Genomic DNA, 17,682 nt, shown 5'->3' on the forward strand with positions numbered 1-17,682 from the left:
AAGTTTTAGGCCAGATTCAATAATAATAATAATAATAATAATAATAATAATTTATTTATTCACTCCTATTAACAAAACAATTTACAGTACGTTAAGTATTCACATTTTAAACAGAAACATATACAAGTTAACGTTGGCAGCCGTAATAGTATAAACTGTGATACAGCTGCCTGCGTCTTCCACTGTGAGATATAAGACATAGCAAACATTACGTACATAACAGGTGCAAATCTACTTGAGAAATATTATAAAAATAGTATTTAAACAATATTGTCTTTCTTTTTTGGGGGTAATAAAGTGTGTGCGGGTGTGCTCATTTTTACTCCATATCTATATGTGCGTGTGTGTGTGTGTATGAGTGTGGGTGTGTGTGTGTGTGTGTGTGTGTGTGTATTTGTGTGTGTGTGTGTGTGTGTGTGTGTGTGTTTGTGTTCATGTGTATACGTGTGAGCGTGCGTGTGCGCATGTGTGTTAGAAGAAACATTTTTTTTTTTTTTTTAAATAATGAATTACATTTTCAGTCTCGACAAAATCAAGTGATTGAAGCCAGCCGCGAATTACTTTTTTACAGTGCATTGTTTTAAGGGGAAAAATATTGTTCACTTTATTTGCATTATTATAGAGGTGAGCGCCAATGATATAAAATTGCTGTTTTGCAAGAGATGTATTATGTGACGGTATTGTACACACCCTACTTCTGTTGCGCTTTTGAGAGGGATTATATATTAAACTTTTGTGCTTACGAAGTATTGACTGCATGATGAATATCTGCCTGACAGTGAGAACAGAACATTCACGATATAGGAGTGCTGTGGAATATCTTCGTGGTCAATACATTTTATCAACCCTACTTTTGAATTTTGACGTGCCACCACTACAAATTTAACCATGCACATTCAATAGTAAACTAATGAATTCTTAGTGGAAAGAAAATTACAATGGAATACGGCGCTCTAATATTTTTTACAAAATAATCACCTGATATTCCGCGAAAGGCTGCAAGTGTAAAAATATACAAATAAATGAATATTCATGTACTTCATATTTCACGATTTTATAATGACACAAAACATTTTTTTTTTAATTTTTAATTGTCATTTCCTTATTCCTCGTAGATACCTAATAAATATTATATAATAACTTTTAAGTTATTAACATTTAGCAAATATGAACCAATTTAATAAACGCTGCAAGACAAAACCATAAACGAAGCATTTACCTGTTTCTCAACATTGGTCGGCCGGCTTCTATGGTGTTCGAGAACTGGTCTAGGTTTGATGGAATCCGTTTCTATGTCTATTGTTTTATCTGCTATCACTGAAATCACAATTATTGCCGTTTTTTAATTGTCGATTCTAATTATCTTGTAATACTTAAAATATTATCTATTTTATAAATATTACTTGATTTATTAGAAATTTTCTATTATAGACTAGACATTATCATCTCTCTTAACAAGACTTTTCAAGATCAGAGAGAAGAGTTTAACTGAGATAGGGTACAGCAGGAAATATGCTGCTCAAAATTTGGCGAAACTGGGGAATACCTCGACTTCATAGAAGATCTCAGCTAAATTATAGTGAGTTTTATAAGTGAAGTTCAATATGGGAGCAGTATAAATACCTGTGACGGTCGGCGCGTTTATCGGAATGCTCGCCTCCAGTTCTCGTAAGTTCATTATTAACATTTTAAACAGTTCCCAGTCACCAAACGGCAAATCTAATATCTGAAATGATAACAGAATAATGATTATGTATTAATAATATTATTGTACAAATTATGGACTCATTGACAGTTAAAGATTACTCGAATCCGTGTCGATATAGGATATCATTACAATGGTTTTAGTCAATACAAATTTCACATAGACCCCAAGCGTTCTTTCAGTAAAATAAATAGCAGTAGTAGTAGTACACTCTGCTCTTAGGTAGTGTTGTGTTCCTGTGGTGAGAAAGGTGGCCCGAGCTCCTGGAAAGGGTCGGGCGTAGGGTCGGCATCGCGCTTGCGATGATTCTGGTGTTGCAGGCATTTATAGGCTACGGTAACCGCTTACCATCAGGTGAGCCGTACGCTTATTTACCGACCTTGTGGAAAAAAAGTGCCGAGTATAGTATATATATGTAGTTACTAGCTGACCCGGCGAACTTCGTATCGCCTAACAGTCGATTCTTTAATTTTATTAATTTTTTTTAAGTATTTTTCTCTCCGTAAGAACCATCCTCGTACTTCAAGGAATATTTTAAAAAAAGAATTAGCGAAATCGGTCCAACCGTTCTCGAGTTTTGCGCTTAGCAACACATTCAGCGACTCATTTTTATATTATAGATAAGACTACACTGAACTCGTGTAGAGGTTGCTATCGCCGATTCGCTACAACTTAATTAGGTTTTAGAGCTCGTTTCCTATCCCGATATACTATAACAAGACTTTAGTTGTGGTGACTAGCTATTTTATTTACGCTGCTATTTCTTACACCGTTTACCCCGCTATATGACACATTCTCTCATGACCATTGGTTGACTGGAAGAGATCTCTTCTAGGGATAAGTCGACCCACTATCAACTATACATGTAATTTTATGTATATTCTTTTTAGTGCAACTAAGTTTATGTGTAACTAGCTGACCCGGCGAACTTCGTATCGCCTAACACAAACTTTATCGTATGGTATTAAAGTTCAAATTGACTTTTAAGTATTATCACAAATCTTTTGTATGGGAGTATAGAAAAGTGTTGTTTTTAGACTTTTTCAGGAAATTTTAAATTTTTTTTTTAGAATTTTTCTCTCCGTAAGAACCATCCTCGTACTTCAAGGAATATTTTAAAAAAAGAATTAGCGAAATCGGTCCAACCGTTCTCGAGTTTTGCGCTTAGCAACACATTCAGCGACTCATTTTTATATTATAGATAATAGCAGTGGTAGGCAAGTGGGGCGCACGCACGCCGCGCCGCCCGCGCCCCTCCTGGGGATAAGTCCACCCGCCGTCAAGTACACATGTGCGCACCGGCTTGAGGTCGGCGAGGCGGCACGCGGCCAGCACCAGGCCGCACACGCGGTGCGCCTGCAGCGCCGCCGCCGCCGCCGCGCCGCCCGCGCCCAGCGCCGCGCGCACCACCGCGCACACGCGCTCCACCGACATGGCCGACAGCCGCAGCGACGACACGTCGCCCTGCGCACACCGACGCACTCGCTTAGGTTTACCAAACTTATGCTCCATACACGTATGTGATTTCAATTAAAATGAATGTGAAATTCAATTAAGTATGATATGTTATTTATTTTATAGGATAAATTTATTGCTTTTATTTATTAAACCTTCTTATTTTATTAGCCGACTTCAAAAACGGAGGCAGTTCTCAGTTCGACTGTATTTTTTACACGTGTTATCTCGTAACTTTTTAACGAGGGAACCGATTTCGATGATTCTTTTTTAACCGACTTCAAAAAAGGAGGAGGTTACTCATATTTTTTTAAATGTATGGTCGTTACGTTATCCAACTTCGGCGTTTATAAACTGATTTTGATAATTCTTTTTTTGTTGGAAAGGAGATATCCCAAGGATGGTACCATGATGAAACAGCAACGTTTTCACGAAACGGCAACGTTTTTGTCTAACAACAGAGCCACATTGTTCATTGTTGAGCCACGTTAATATCAATAGTATTACATTAAATTCATTAAATTCCTAACATAGCTTCCTTTTTCCCTCCTCTAAGTCTCGGAAATCTAAAGCTTTAGATTTGTATAAACATAAACGAGACTTAAAAATTAGTTTTCCAAAGAAGTTTCACTCCTGACATGTGTACTTTGCACGAACGTACTTTTTTAATTATCTTTAATAATGCGTATTTACGTGACTATTTTTCTGTCTACCTACGTTGTCTACCTTGATTGTTGTATTACCTATCGACGTAATTGAAGTCGTTTTTTTTTTCATTTACAAGCATACACAATTAATAAGTATGCATTTTCTTAAGTTTTTGATTTTTCATAGCTTAAAACATCCGTCCTTATATGTCCTGAAGTTAGGTGGTAGAAAATGCTATTAGCACTAAATGTGTTTTTTGTACAACTAAGTCATTATGTGCAGTAAAACATTAAAAATGAATAAATAGATTGTGATGGTTAAGCTTCTTACAAGTCCGGGGAAGGCAGTCCGCAAGAGGACGGTGGGGTTGACGGTGACCGAGGGCACCGCATAGTCGGGCTGTGCCTGTATATAGGGCTGCGACTGCGAGTAGGGCTGCGCTGGCGGCACATAGGGGCTGCTCCAGCCCACGAGGAACGGCTGCGTCGGAGCCAGCGCGCTCGTACTGCTTTGTGTGATGGGTGGCACCTTCTGGTCAAAATGTTATACTAAATTCTACAAAAATATTAGGGTTTCGACTAAAGGACAGTAAAAACATGAAATAATCAACTCGTATTTCTCGTGGGTGAATGATAAACATCGTAAGGAAATGTTAACGTTTCAGAAACAAGTCTGAGATGTATATATGTAAGCTTTGTGTTGACGTTGACACAGACATTGACATTTGAGTATGTACCTATCAGTTCAGCCACAAGAGGATGCCACCAGTGGGGAGAATGTAAAAACGTATTTTTTTTTTCTATTATTCTAATCGAATAGTTACAAATAATTAGATTACAAACGTTTTCTTTATAACTTCTTTAAAACTCAGTTGTGTTTGTGAATTTGCTTCAATTTAAAAGTGCAAAAGACGATTTAAGTTTTTATAATAAGAATAGTAAAGCATGAACGAATTAACTGTCGATTCTTTGTTTTAGGTTAGTCCCTACCTAATTATTTCATAGTGATATTTGTTATGCAAAACTTATCTGTATTTAATAAATAAAACTTTGATTTAGATGAATCAAATTGTGTTTGCTTTAACAAGAAAATAACTCATGGTTACTCATATATTTGGCGATTACTGTTCCAATTCCTCATCAGGATAGAGTTAGAAGTGTTTGCTTAGCAAAAGGACTTAAATAGAGTCAGTCTAATAGAGTGTAACGGCACGGTAGGTAAGGTTTTTTATGTTATACTCAGGAGCAAACAATGGGTACCTGTTTCTTCTGGAATGGTTTGGGTTGCGGTTGTCGAGAGTTCGGGCCCCACGGCACTATGGCAGCACCGCCCGGCCCGATGTTCTCTTCAGCACCGGCTTGAACTTGTTCTTCTAGAAATATAAAACGCAACTCTAAGCTGATATGTATCGAAATAACGATGAATATCTGTTTCTATACTAGATTTTCTATATGTTTTTATTGGTATTGCTTCTCAAAATCAGTTGGGTTAATTCAGTGGCGTAGCGTAGTGGCAGGGGCGGCCCGCCCCGGGCGGCACTTTATAGGGGGCGGCAAAATTTAACAATACTTAAATAATAATATAATTTTGTAAATATTTGAACCATGTTATATTATTTTCATCGCAACTACAAATTCGAACCGATTGAAAGCAGCACGGAATTTTTAATTACTTATTTTCTGTAATGTCGGGGAATCCCTTTTCTTTGAATGATATTTTATAGCGACTAGCAACGTCTTTGCTGGTGGGAATTCCCCATTTATTAAACAAGATGTAAGGGACAGCTATCCTTTAATTGAAACCATTAATTTGGACCATGTAAAATTTTCCAGTTTTTCCATATTCACAGAGAGGCTGGGACGATATAAACTGCAAATTGACTTATGACAATCTTTTGAGCTGTAGTACAGGTTCGGCGCGTGCTAGGGTTTTGGCCGTGGGTACGCATGAGACCGGCTACTGGCTCCACACGTACCCTTCGTCAAATACAGGAACATTTGTTGAGCCTGACACACTCCGAATCACAACCTGTCCTACGGCTTGGGGTTCCAGTGTGCGCTCCTCATAAATTTCGCTGTGGCAGTGATATCGACAAGCGACATCATGGATTGTCATGCCAAAAAAGTGCAGGCCTCTTTTCGAGACATACCGCACTTAACGATATCATACGCCTATAAACATAACGATATATACCTCGGACAAAGAATTAGTCTAGCTTTCCAAATTGTGATTTTGTGAAAAATTTAATTTTTCAACCGACTGTGTTCTGTGTTGTTCAAAGTTAAAAAAAAAACCGCCGATGTGCGAGTTTTACACTTGCTTACTCAGGGTTTCGCACAAATAGTCTAGTCAACAAGTTCAAAAACGTGTTAAATAGAAATAAAGCAGGTTTACTAGCAGATAAAAAAATTGCGATTGTTCTTGCGATAAGATAAAAAAGGTATTTAGTTTTTCGATAATTTCTAAAATAATGATATTCGAGGCATTTTAAAAAAAGATCCTAAAAGAGGAGGAAATTTCCAATAAAAAAATTTCGCCTTCCGAAACTCACTCTATTATATATCATTTTTTAACTCTGACAATAGTGCTCCGCGAGGTCGTTACGGCATAGGCGCGCCGTCTAAAAGGCCGGTATATCACCTAAAATATTTTTTGACGTAACAACGTCTAATAGATCGATGAACGCCAGCGGCACGCACGAAAAAGGATGACTCATTTTAGCATTACGCTCATTGTAGCGTTACGTTCACTGTACGCTTCCGCCGCATCTATTTTTCTTTCACTCGATTGGCCTATGCGTCCGAGGAGAAATTTTTTATTTAAAACTAGCTGTTCCCGCGATTTCCGCGTGGAATTAAAAAAAAAGTTATTGTTTAGTTTGCAGTTATAAAATGAAATAAATGTCTGAAATAAAAGTAGCCTAAGTTACTCCATATTACATCAGCTATCTGCCTGTGAAAGTCCGTCAAAATCGGTCCAGCCGTTTCAGAGATTAGCCGAAACAAACAGACAGACAGACAAAAATGGTAAAAAACTGTTATTTTGGTATATTTACCGTATATTGTATCCATCCATATACATTTAGTAAAAAGCGGTTATTTGAATATTACAAACAGACACTCCAATTTTTTTTATTTGTATAGATGTATAGATATAACCTCTACAATGCAAAATAATAATGACTGTTTTTGCCGAAAAGTTCTCCAGAATAATGTATGTAATCTATAGTATACATTACATTTAAATATCTAAATAAGAGGGCGGCAAAATTTTGTTCCGCCCCGGGCGGCCGACAACTACGCTACGCCACTGGGTTAATAACAATTTTGGTACACTACTACGCTCTCATTTGCTCGCAGTGTCAAGTTACAGCGACTCTTCTGTCAGCTATATCCATATCGATTTTCATTGCAATCGGTTCACTATGTTTTTGCGTAAAATTGTAACATATTTACCGTTCATTTCCGTTCCGTTCACCTATTAACCGACTTCAAAAGAGGAGGAGGTACTCAATTTAATAATAAATATATATTTAATACGGGAGAAGATTTTTTTTAATGTATTTTCAGGGATAGCTTCGTCGTTTATAAACCGATTTAGATAATTCTTTTTTTGTTGAAAACGAGATATCCCAAGGGTGGTACCATGATAAGGAAACCAGGATCTGATGATGGAATCGTAGAAAACCCTCGAAAATCGTAGTGACAACTAGTGCGTTTGTTAATTTTTTTCGTCTATTTACGTTGTATTACCTGTCGATGTAATTGAAGTCGGTTTTTTTCGTTTGCGAGCACAATTATTCACACATTTTTTTCTTGGATTAAGGTTCATTTATTTATAATAATGCGCCAACAACCTAGACACTAATACATTTACAGTAATTAACACCAGATTACAAACAAATTGAGCGTTACCTCTAATTATAGGCACATACAGCTGACACATGCAGCAACATGAGAGTATTTCATTTCAAAAACACGTTAAACAGATGGAAATTAATAAAAATAATTCAATAAAATTAAAATTAATACAATAACTTGACAACTTAACGCATAGAATATGATTACATATATGTATTTATTAATAATGGTAAGAAAATCTTTCTTATCAAGTTTTGATTAAGACAGCTGGAAGTTAAAACGATTAAAGGTAACCGTTATAGGGTTTGTTGTGTTATTTATTAAAATCGAGATTGGCTATCGAAAACATAACAAAATAATAACAATAAACTATCTACTACTTTAATACGGACAATACCTTTAATAACTTTCTTAATATAAGGGTCGAGGTTGATGGTGAATGGCAGGAATATCTTGAGGTCGGCGGCGGTGAGCGTGGCGCGGTGGAAGCTCAGGAACACCTCCAGCTTGCGCTCGTCGCGGTCCAGCTCCAGCAGCGTGCTGGCCTCGCGCAGCCCGCCGATCAGCGGCCGCACTCTGCCATGGGTCATATATCAAGGATGTATTAGCACGAGGCGTTTTGGAGTTTACTACTCAGGAAACGATATAAAGCGTAGCGTTTTTAGCTGTAGCTTAATATATGTATAATTAATATATATATATATATATATATATATATATATATATATATATATATACATCCAGATACATTTTTGGCGTCAAGCACAAACTGCGTTATTACGACGTCCCTCAGTTATGCTTACATTTTATATGTTTTTTCTGCGAATGTTGCTTATTTTTTTCATTTTAAATTCCGTGGGTTATATCAATTTCTTTAAATTTCTTTTTTGAGAATATTCTGCTTACAGTTGTGCCCAACCATTTATGAACCCCTTTCATGATACTTATGTTATTGCTTCCTCCATATATCCATATAGCCTCACTCAATGCACCGATTATTTAGCGTCCTATATAAGTAATGATGAAATGAGTGAGAAGTAAGCTGAAATGCGACGTTGCCAGTTTTCTAGTAGGTGTGATCATCTATCGTTAACTTAAGAAATAATTCTATTACGCTCGTTGAAATTTTAACATGTAACGGTCATAGGAACACCTCCAATTTTTCATCTTATAATAGCTCTCTTAATGAGTTTCAACATATATTATATTTAGGCTTTTAACATTTTAGTTATTGACGATGTAGCACATCATCAGAATAATAATATAATAAATAATTATTTATCGTTGTGTCCATTTGTTATAAGTATTCTTTGACTCAAAGAATAATAATAAATAATGTTCCCTTATCCTGCCACGGATACTTTCTGTACATTGAAGATATTTAAAAAAAGTGATACGGTCTATGAATACAGGTTACTGAATCGAACATTTTTTTTTATATGTTTGTATGTGTCGTTGTGTCTTCATCACGCCAAAACAGCTAAACGGATTTCAAGTAATTTTAGAACATGGGTAACTGGGCATCCAAGAATACGAGGATATTATTTTTTCTTCTTCGCTGACGAATCTTATAGGTTAATTATGTTTTATAGCCACAAATAGTTGTGCCACCTGCTTTTACAAACAACATATTATTATCATTTTCAATATAAAAATGACTCATGGCTAAAATATTTATTTTTTATACAGACTAAATAGTCTAACTACTTAACTCTATTTCACTAGAATGATTTACCTAAGTCGTCGTCTGGCAAATTTAAACGTCGTCAAACAATATTTACTTATAAAATATAAAGTACATCTTTTAAGTAGGTTTCTAATTTTTTTTAAGTGGATAACAATAGTTTATTAAACATTATACATATTTATAATTCACAACTTAAGAACTAAATATTTACAGATAGTTTTGTTATAAATCATGTCCGCGTGGAATCGTGTCAAGAATGCTGACAGCATTTTCTCGTTGAATCGCTATGCCGATTCTCTGGGCAAAAAAATGCACCAGCCCTCTTGTCACCAGTGGAGGCAATAAGGCGAGGAGTTATCTCATTTAAAAAAAATTTAGCACTGCTACTCCAAGGTCCAAGTGTTTCGACTGCAAATGGCACAAAGATGTAATTTGAAATTAATGACGAATACTTGTGCCGTTTAGTCGTTTCAGCTTTTTCCGCTGTGGCTCCCGCTTTTAAGGCTGTTTCCCTGACATGAGAAGGAGCAAGTGTGTCAACGCAGGTTGCGTCCCACAAAAGCACCCGTCCCCTTTCCCAGGGAACCAACGTCAATCCATCAGGTCTCTTGCCATCATTGCGACTAATTCCAGTAGGCTCGATAATAGCAGGAACGTCGACGGTGGCAAGAGATTTTTTATGGTATCGTTTAGGGAACCGTGGCGGGAAAACCTACCTGAACTCTTGTTACAGGAAAGGCCGTGTAGTCCGAAAGAATCGACCTCTTTTCCGCACGGAGATCTGTGTTCAAAGCACAGTGGAGCTCCCAACCGGAGACCGAGAGCAATCCTAAAACTTTCATTGTCTAAAAGTGTCCCAAAGTTTTTTGACGGCATTGCGTGTAGCCTGGATTGGATCAAAAGCCAGAACAGCTGCAAAAAAACTTCGTATCCTTAATAACAGTATGCGTCAAACTAACGTCCGTATATGTGTTACGTATTGCGTAGCCCTTACCTTATATACGGACGTCGTAAACCTGTATACCTACTATTCGAACCACTACATATTCGACGTCCATGACCAAACCGTCACTAAACAAAAAACACAAATTTTCAGTAGGGGCGCTCAGTAACCAAATAAAAAATCATTGCAAAAATGTATTAAATGTAACAGAACCTTTATTTTTTCAAATTCAAAGACTGCTACCCAGCCTGGCTTCCATGTGCATGCAAAAAAGTATAGATAATGTATATTAACTTATAGAAATATTTTTATTTTTATGACAAAATAGTGTCACTTTTCCGTTTAATATGTAAATTCAATTCGTAAATTCGTTAAAGCCTCACTTTTTCCTTTTAAGTGTACTTTTATTTTATTTTACTACTTAAGCAGTATATTGCAACCGAGCGTCAAATAAGCAGCGACACGTGCGTAGCAACTTCGGCAAACGGTTTTTAAATGATTTGTTTTGACTTAATTGAATATTTCAAAACCTTCAAATACAGTCAGTTTGGCAACGTCGCAATAGGACGTCAAATAATCGGTTGTATCGGAAGAGTTTTAGCAGAGTATACGCTCTGTCGATATACGCGCTAGACTAGCGCTGCACCGTTGGTGCGGAATTTCGCGGAAGTTTTAGTTATACAAATGCAAATGTCTCAACGATTTTTTGACTTCCGGCGATTTTTGTTGTACAGGTAGCTAGAGCCAAAAGGACTAATGGGACATCGATTAAAAAAGTGGCGTCCGATATGCGGACGTCTAAAGGAGGTGGACGCCAGTTTAGATGCATTTCGGCCCATGTGGGACGCCTAATTATTAGCAGGATGTATATATATATATATATATATATATATATATATATATATATATATATATATATCGCTTCGCTTCAGCCTGTAATATCCCACTACTGGGCATAGGCCTCTTTCCCCATGTAGGAGAAGGATCAGAGCTTAAACCACCACGCTGCTCCAATGCGGGTTCGCTACGAATACGATCGCTATCAGATGTACATGATAAAAACCGGGACCAGATAAGTAATTATATACTTACTGTTAAAAATTTTGAGAAGATATTTCTATCAATATCTAACTTCAATAAAAAAATAAATTGAACCGTTGTATTAAATTTCATTTCTAAGAATTATACAAAAAATCGGTTATATAAAAGCAGTAGTTTAGCCACAAATAGGTACATATTTAATTTCGTGATATGCTTTTAGAAGTCTATAACTAGACATACACATAGACTCTATGTTAGGTCTTTTAAATAGTTTTTTGAGTAACTAAATAGCTTACTTTTCATAGATATGTTTAAGTGAGGTCGAGTCGTCGATGTGTTCTTCGTACGTCTCGTGGTGATAGATGATCCAAGACGTCCGGTAGGGCCACTGTTCTGTGAGGTTCACCCACGATGCCAACTGGTACCAATTAAATTCGATTTGGAATGCTTTTAATAGTCGACCTGAAAACGAGGGAAAGTTACAATTGTTATGTTTTCATACTTAAATATGTTAATTTGTCATGTTTACAACGTCATAATTATTATAATATTAGTTTAAAGAAACAAAAAAAAAATACGTTTTTATAAATAAATCAAACTAAAAAGTAGAAAATCTTATCAAATAAGTGTATTGTCATCGGTCCTCGATAAGTCTACTAAGTTTAAATGAAATCTGAAAGTTTGAAGTGGGTCACAATGAAGTCCAAAAGAGTAGGTTACAAACATAGAAACACACAGGTGAAGCTAATAAAAAACGTGTAAAAACTGAAAATTGTAATAGTAGCAACGTGTAGCGAACGTCAACATACATTTTTCAGTGGTTCATCGGCTAAACAACAACAAACATAACGTATAATTTTATTCGGCTTCATCCACTTTTTTCGTTTCTTCACTCGCTTACCGTATTCGATCAAGATCTGAAAGATTCTTGTGCAGTTAGAGAGTAAGTCGCGAGTAGGCTAGGAGAGCGTCGCTCCCCGTGGTCGTACCGGTGACGTAGAGCACGTTCATGAGGCGGCGCATGCTGCGCGGGTTGACGTCGCTGAAGTAGTCGTCGGTGAGCAGCACGCGGCCCAGGTCGGCGGCGCCGGCGCCGGGCGCGGGCGCGCGGTGCAGGCCCGACGCCACGGACGACGCCATGGACTCCGACGCGCGCAGTCGCCCGCCGCGCTCCGCCCGCTCGCCGCGCTCCCCGCGCTCCCCGCGCTCGCCGCGCACGTTCTTTATGCGCTCCTGGCTCGACATCAGCTCCGACGTCGACGACAAGCGGCGCGCCGACACCTACCAGCCGACGTCACGATTTTATACGAACTCTCATAAAGACCGATCGTAACCACATTTATATGTTACTCAATTTATATTTGTTTTCTTTTTTTTATATACAACTGGGTCGGCAAACAATCGTACGGCCCCACACGATGGTAAGCAGTTACTGTAATCTATAAACTGACCACCTTACTCGCCACAGGAAAACACCACTGCTTGAGGACAGCGTTATGTAGCTGTGATCTTTTGTAAAGTTGGTAGGATTGCATATTGATATTATGAGCAGAAATACGCATCGCTACGCATGGTTTGTGTGCTCGGTTCATAGATATGATGGCGCCACAGTCGACGCGGCGCCAGCGGCCGGCGAGACACTCACGGAGCGCTGCAGCGAGGCGCCGAAGTCGTCGGCGGCGAGCGCCTGCAGGCGGCGCGCGGCGGTGGCCTGCGCCACCTTGACGCGGCGCAGCGCCGAGTTCTGCAGGTAGAAGGGCAGCTGCACCATGTTGCGCAGGTAGTCCCAGCCGCCGATGTTGCTCTCCGACAGCGCGCGCCGGCTGTTTATCTCTACTGCCTGAGTGACGAGTCGTCGAGACACTTCGTGTGAGCGATCGTATAAGCGGCGTACGTCGTACCGTTGTCGAATCTCACGTACGACTACTTATCGAACGTATTTATTACTGAATATGACCAAGTGTTTACATTCGGCAACTCGATTCAAAACGTTTGTCATGCAACATCAAAGGCAAACTAAAGTTATACACAGTAAGGGGAACGAAATAGAAATAAATCCGATCATGCAAGCACACGATAAGGCATCGATATCGATATCTATGGGTACAACACTGACTGTCGGACGGTCTAATGAACACACCCAACACTTAACTAACCTCCATCCAAGCAACCTGCGCATTTGAAATATGATAAATTGCCTATTTTGATCGAGACCAATAAAATATATATTTAGACACATCAAGATTATTTATTATTGATTTATTATGATGATTGAATCACAGAAATTATCAATCACGTCTTCTTTGTGTAATATGGAAGGTAGCATTAATATGTGTACGGTACAGTTTTTAAAATTATACAGCATGTCGAGATCTAAAACATGAAAAGATAGTAAAGAACGGTTTAAAGAAACATTAACCTCTTTTTAACCGACTTTCAAAAAAGGAGGAGGTTCTCAATTCGACTGTATTTTTTTTTATGTATGTTGCATCAGAACTTTTGACCGTGTGGACCGATTTCGACAAATTTTTTTTTAATCGAAAGGTGGTGTGTGCCAATTGGTCCCATTTAAATTTATTTGAGATCTAACAACTACTTTTCGAGTTATATCTAATAATGCGTTTTTACTTCACGCTTTTTTCGTCGACCTACGTTGTATTATACCGCATAACTTTCTACTGGATGTACCGATTTTGATAATTCTTTTTTTGTTGGAAAGGAGATATCCCTAGTTTAGTACCATGATAAGGAAACCAGGATCTGATGATGGGATCCCAGAGAAATCGAGGGAAACTCTTGAAAATCCGCAATAACTTTTTACTGGGTGTACCGATTTTGGTAATTCTTTTTTTGTTGGAAAGAAGATATCCCTTGTTTAGTATTATGATAAGAAAACCAGGATCTGATGATGGGATTCTAGAGAAATCGAGGGAAACTCTTGAAAATCCGCAATAACTTTTTACTGGGTGTACCGATTTTAATAATTTTTAATTTAATCGAAAGCTGATGTTTATCATGTGGTCACATATAAATTTTATTGAGATCTGATTACTACTTTTTGAGTAATCTTTGATAACGCGTAATTACTTGACTATTTTTTCGTCGATCTACGTTGTATTACTCGTCGATGTAATTGAAGTCGGTTTTTTTTTTCGTTTGCGAGCAAACACAATTATTTTATTAAATATTAAAAAGAGGTTAATGGTTTCGATTTTGAAATACTAAATTTTTGATCATGCGTATTAAACTGACAGTTACAAAACCTATTGTATAAAAATATACATAGAAAAAAAAAAATATAATTAAAATAATTTTTACGTAAAGATTATTAAATTTTACTACAGAAAAAAAAAATGGTTTATTGTATTAAGCCATTTTACGAATTTGATTAATTTTTGTGGAGAGCTCACGCTAAGTGAAATTTTTGCTATGTTACTTTTTTGTAACTAATGCAAGGCACCAGCCAAATTTCTGTATCTGCTTAGGTTTTGGATTTCGTCATACTGTCTGCGTTAAAGATTACTTTGTATTTTATGTCAGTGGGTAAGAAATAATTTCTCTTTTAATAAGAGAAAACAACGAAAAAGAAAAAATAGAATAGTAGAAACAATAAATAAAATAACAATGTGTTGTAGCGAAATAGTCACCTTGCTGATGATGTGCGGGTCGATGGCCAGCAGCAGGATGAAGGGGCTCCGCGGGTCCGAGCAGAGCGCGTGCACGGCGTTGAGCAGCGCCAGCACCTTCTCCTGCTCGCAGCTGTCCAGCGCATCCACCACCAACACCAGCCGCGTCTGCTGCCCTGTGAACGCGTCCAGGCACGACACCTGTCGAGAACATCGATTATCAGAAAATTTCATTCGAAACGAGTTCGTTTTAGAAGAAATCCGAGACGTGATTCAGGCCGATTCATTATTAATACGTCAGCTTCTCCTTCATGAGAGAATCAGTTTACGTATCGTCGGGAGCGATTACTCAAAGGCACTGTCATTGTAGATACTGGTCTCGTTTGTAGTCGGTTAATACTGAAGGGTGTGTATTTAAGGTCGCCGCGGATACTGTGCGCCAGGTGCGCCAGGCGACAGTAGGAGGCAGGGTGTACTCACGGTGTGCGTGAGCGCCTGCACCTCGGGGCGCAGGGCGGCGGCGTGCGCGCGGTCGCGGCGGATGCTACGCGCCAGGCGCGCCAGACGCGCGCGCGGCGGCAGCGCCAGCGCGGCGAGAGCTCGCGCGCCGGCGTACAGGTTGGCCAGCAGCACGGCGCCCGCCGCCACGCACGCACCCACCATCATGCCAGTCTGCACGTCGCGCTGCCTGCCGACAGTGCACCGGGTTAAGTAAGCCGTACCCACCAAGATCCAACAAAGAGGATACCTGCGCCAGTTTGACTGCCAAAGTCAACCACAAAAGGATCGATCTTTCCTTTTGTACCAGTCACAGGTTTTAAAAGCTGCACGGGTCTATAGGGTCTTTATAATTAATTCCACATATACACCTGATTGCTATTTTTTTTATCGTCATATGGTATTTTTTCATATGCACACTAATTTTTAATTAATAACTTTAAAAAAAAAATAACGATAAAAATATTATTTCATCGTTCAATTAATATAACAGACAAAGTATTCTTACGACTCCTCTTTATTTTGTTCCTTGAAATATATGATGAGCACACAAATCCCGACGAGTACGCAGGCAAAACTCAGTTCAAAGGTTATTATGTGTGGAATGCAACATGCACGGCGCCATCTGTAATCAATTTTTAATACTTTAGTCAAAACGATTGTTAATTTACACCTTCAACCTATCGCAGTCCACTGCCAAAAATGACGTGACTTCATGTGTTTTGCTCATAGTCGCCACGCTGGGCAGGCGGGTTTGTGACCGCAGGGCAGGCTTTGTCGCACCGAAGACGCTGCTCCCGGTCTTTGGCCTGTGTATTTCAAAGCCAGCAGTTGGATGGTCCAACATGGATAAAGCCAGCCCCCCGGTAAAAGTTTGTGTGCTCAATATCCTTGTCGATACCAATACAAATTTCATTAACTGGCACAGATTCAAGTGTGTTAGATAGCAGCAAGGTATGGCATGTAGCTGGCACTGACCGCCAGCCGGACGTGTTGGAGACGGGGCGCGGGCGGAAGGCGCGCGCCAGGCGCGTGCACACGCGGCCGTACTGGCACTCCAGTGCCTCCGCCAGGCTGCCGATCATCTGTACCACCATCGCCTCGCCCTCCTGCCCCGCGCCGCCCTTCATGCCCTCCGTGAAATGAAATCTGCAATTTTTTTACACCTTTAAGTTTGCTGTCCGTTGTGATTTTACATTTAATTTTGGTCTGAATTGTTATTTCTTGTGTCTTTCATAAATGTTATTTCTTCAATAAGTCATTTTATATTGTGCTTAGAAAACTTATGGGGAACTGTGGGGACTAAGATGTGAACACAAAAAGGGAACTTCGGAAGAGCAGTATTCTGAGAGAAGTAGCGTTACGAAATTAAGTTTATAAATTTTCTACTTACCGAAGAGAAGTGTTTTGCCCAGCGGTAAAACCTAAGCTTACATTAAGAGAAGTCAGTACACCTGATACCTGATAGGCGTGGCTGGCAGCGCCCGCGGGTCGTCGGGGCCGGGTGGATGGCAGAACATGACCTGCAGCAGCAGCAGTAGCGCTCCGAACCGCCGCCCCAGCGCCGCCACCATGCCGCCAGACCACCACCACTCATACCTGTACAAATGTGACCAGTCCTTTATAAAAATGCTATAAGGACTAAAAACTAAATGAATGTTACTCAATCTTTCCTCATATTAATTTTAATCCGAGGAGGTCACTTTGTTTCTAAATTTCAGAACGTATTTTTTTATAAAACTAGGGCAGCAAACAAGCGTATGTATCCATCTAATAGTAAGCGGTTCCGTAGACTTGCAACACCACAGAAGCATCCCAATCGCGTTACCCGGCCACGATCGGAGCTCTGGCCATATTACACGTGTTATTTAGCTGTGACTTTCTGTAAGGTTGAGGCACTTCCCCAGACGGGTTACTCAGATATTGAGCAGGATATTTTCGTGTTCTACCTCAATCAAAGCTTGAGAGCATTTTTAAAATATAATTTATAAATGGAAAATGAGTTATAAAGTAGTCGGTCACCTATTGCCGAGGTACCAGAGCAGGTAGAAGGCGAGATAGAGCACCGCGAAGAGCGAAAAGAGCACGGCGAGCGCGACGTAGAGCGGCGCGCCCGCCACGGCCGCCACGGCGCCCGCCGCCAGCGCCGCGTGCCACGCCGCCCACGACACCGCCCACGACCACGCCCAGCCCGTCTCGCACCACTGCCGCGCGAAGTT

The 17,682-nt window shown here is 39.4% G+C and overlaps 1 protein-coding gene across 1 annotated transcript in view; it reads right to left on the minus strand.

Moving 5' to 3' along the window:
• Window positions 1–17,682, minus strand: part of LOC123653794 (kinase D-interacting substrate of 220 kDa) — an 85,461-nt gene that overhangs the window by 4,713 nt on the left and 63,066 nt on the right. The window contains exons 9-24 of the mRNA XM_045589775.1: window positions 17,486–17,682; window positions 16,925–17,062; window positions 16,442–16,612; window positions 15,972–16,088; window positions 15,446–15,653; window positions 14,987–15,166; window positions 12,985–13,179; window positions 12,558–12,620; window positions 12,329–12,527; window positions 11,636–11,801; window positions 8,066–8,244; window positions 5,068–5,180; window positions 4,139–4,336; window positions 3,005–3,169; window positions 1,624–1,726; window positions 1,220–1,317 (exon numbers count right to left, since the gene is read on the minus strand). Coding sequence (XP_045445731.1) covers window positions 1,220–1,317; window positions 1,624–1,726; window positions 3,005–3,169; window positions 4,139–4,336; window positions 5,068–5,180; window positions 8,066–8,244; window positions 11,636–11,801; window positions 12,329–12,527; window positions 12,558–12,620; window positions 12,985–13,179; window positions 14,987–15,166; window positions 15,446–15,653; window positions 15,972–16,088; window positions 16,442–16,612; window positions 16,925–17,062; window positions 17,486–17,682 — 2,490 coding nt within the window. The remainder of the gene's footprint in view (window positions 1–1,219; window positions 1,318–1,623; window positions 1,727–3,004; window positions 3,170–4,138; window positions 4,337–5,067; window positions 5,181–8,065; window positions 8,245–11,635; window positions 11,802–12,328; window positions 12,528–12,557; window positions 12,621–12,984; window positions 13,180–14,986; window positions 15,167–15,445; window positions 15,654–15,971; window positions 16,089–16,441; window positions 16,613–16,924; window positions 17,063–17,485) is intronic.

The sequence above is a fragment of the Melitaea cinxia genome, chromosome 5 (assembly GCF_905220565.1).
Source record: "Melitaea cinxia chromosome 5, ilMelCinx1.1, whole genome shotgun sequence".
In the NCBI taxonomy this organism is placed as follows: domain Eukaryota; kingdom Metazoa; phylum Arthropoda; class Insecta; order Lepidoptera; family Nymphalidae; genus Melitaea; species Melitaea cinxia.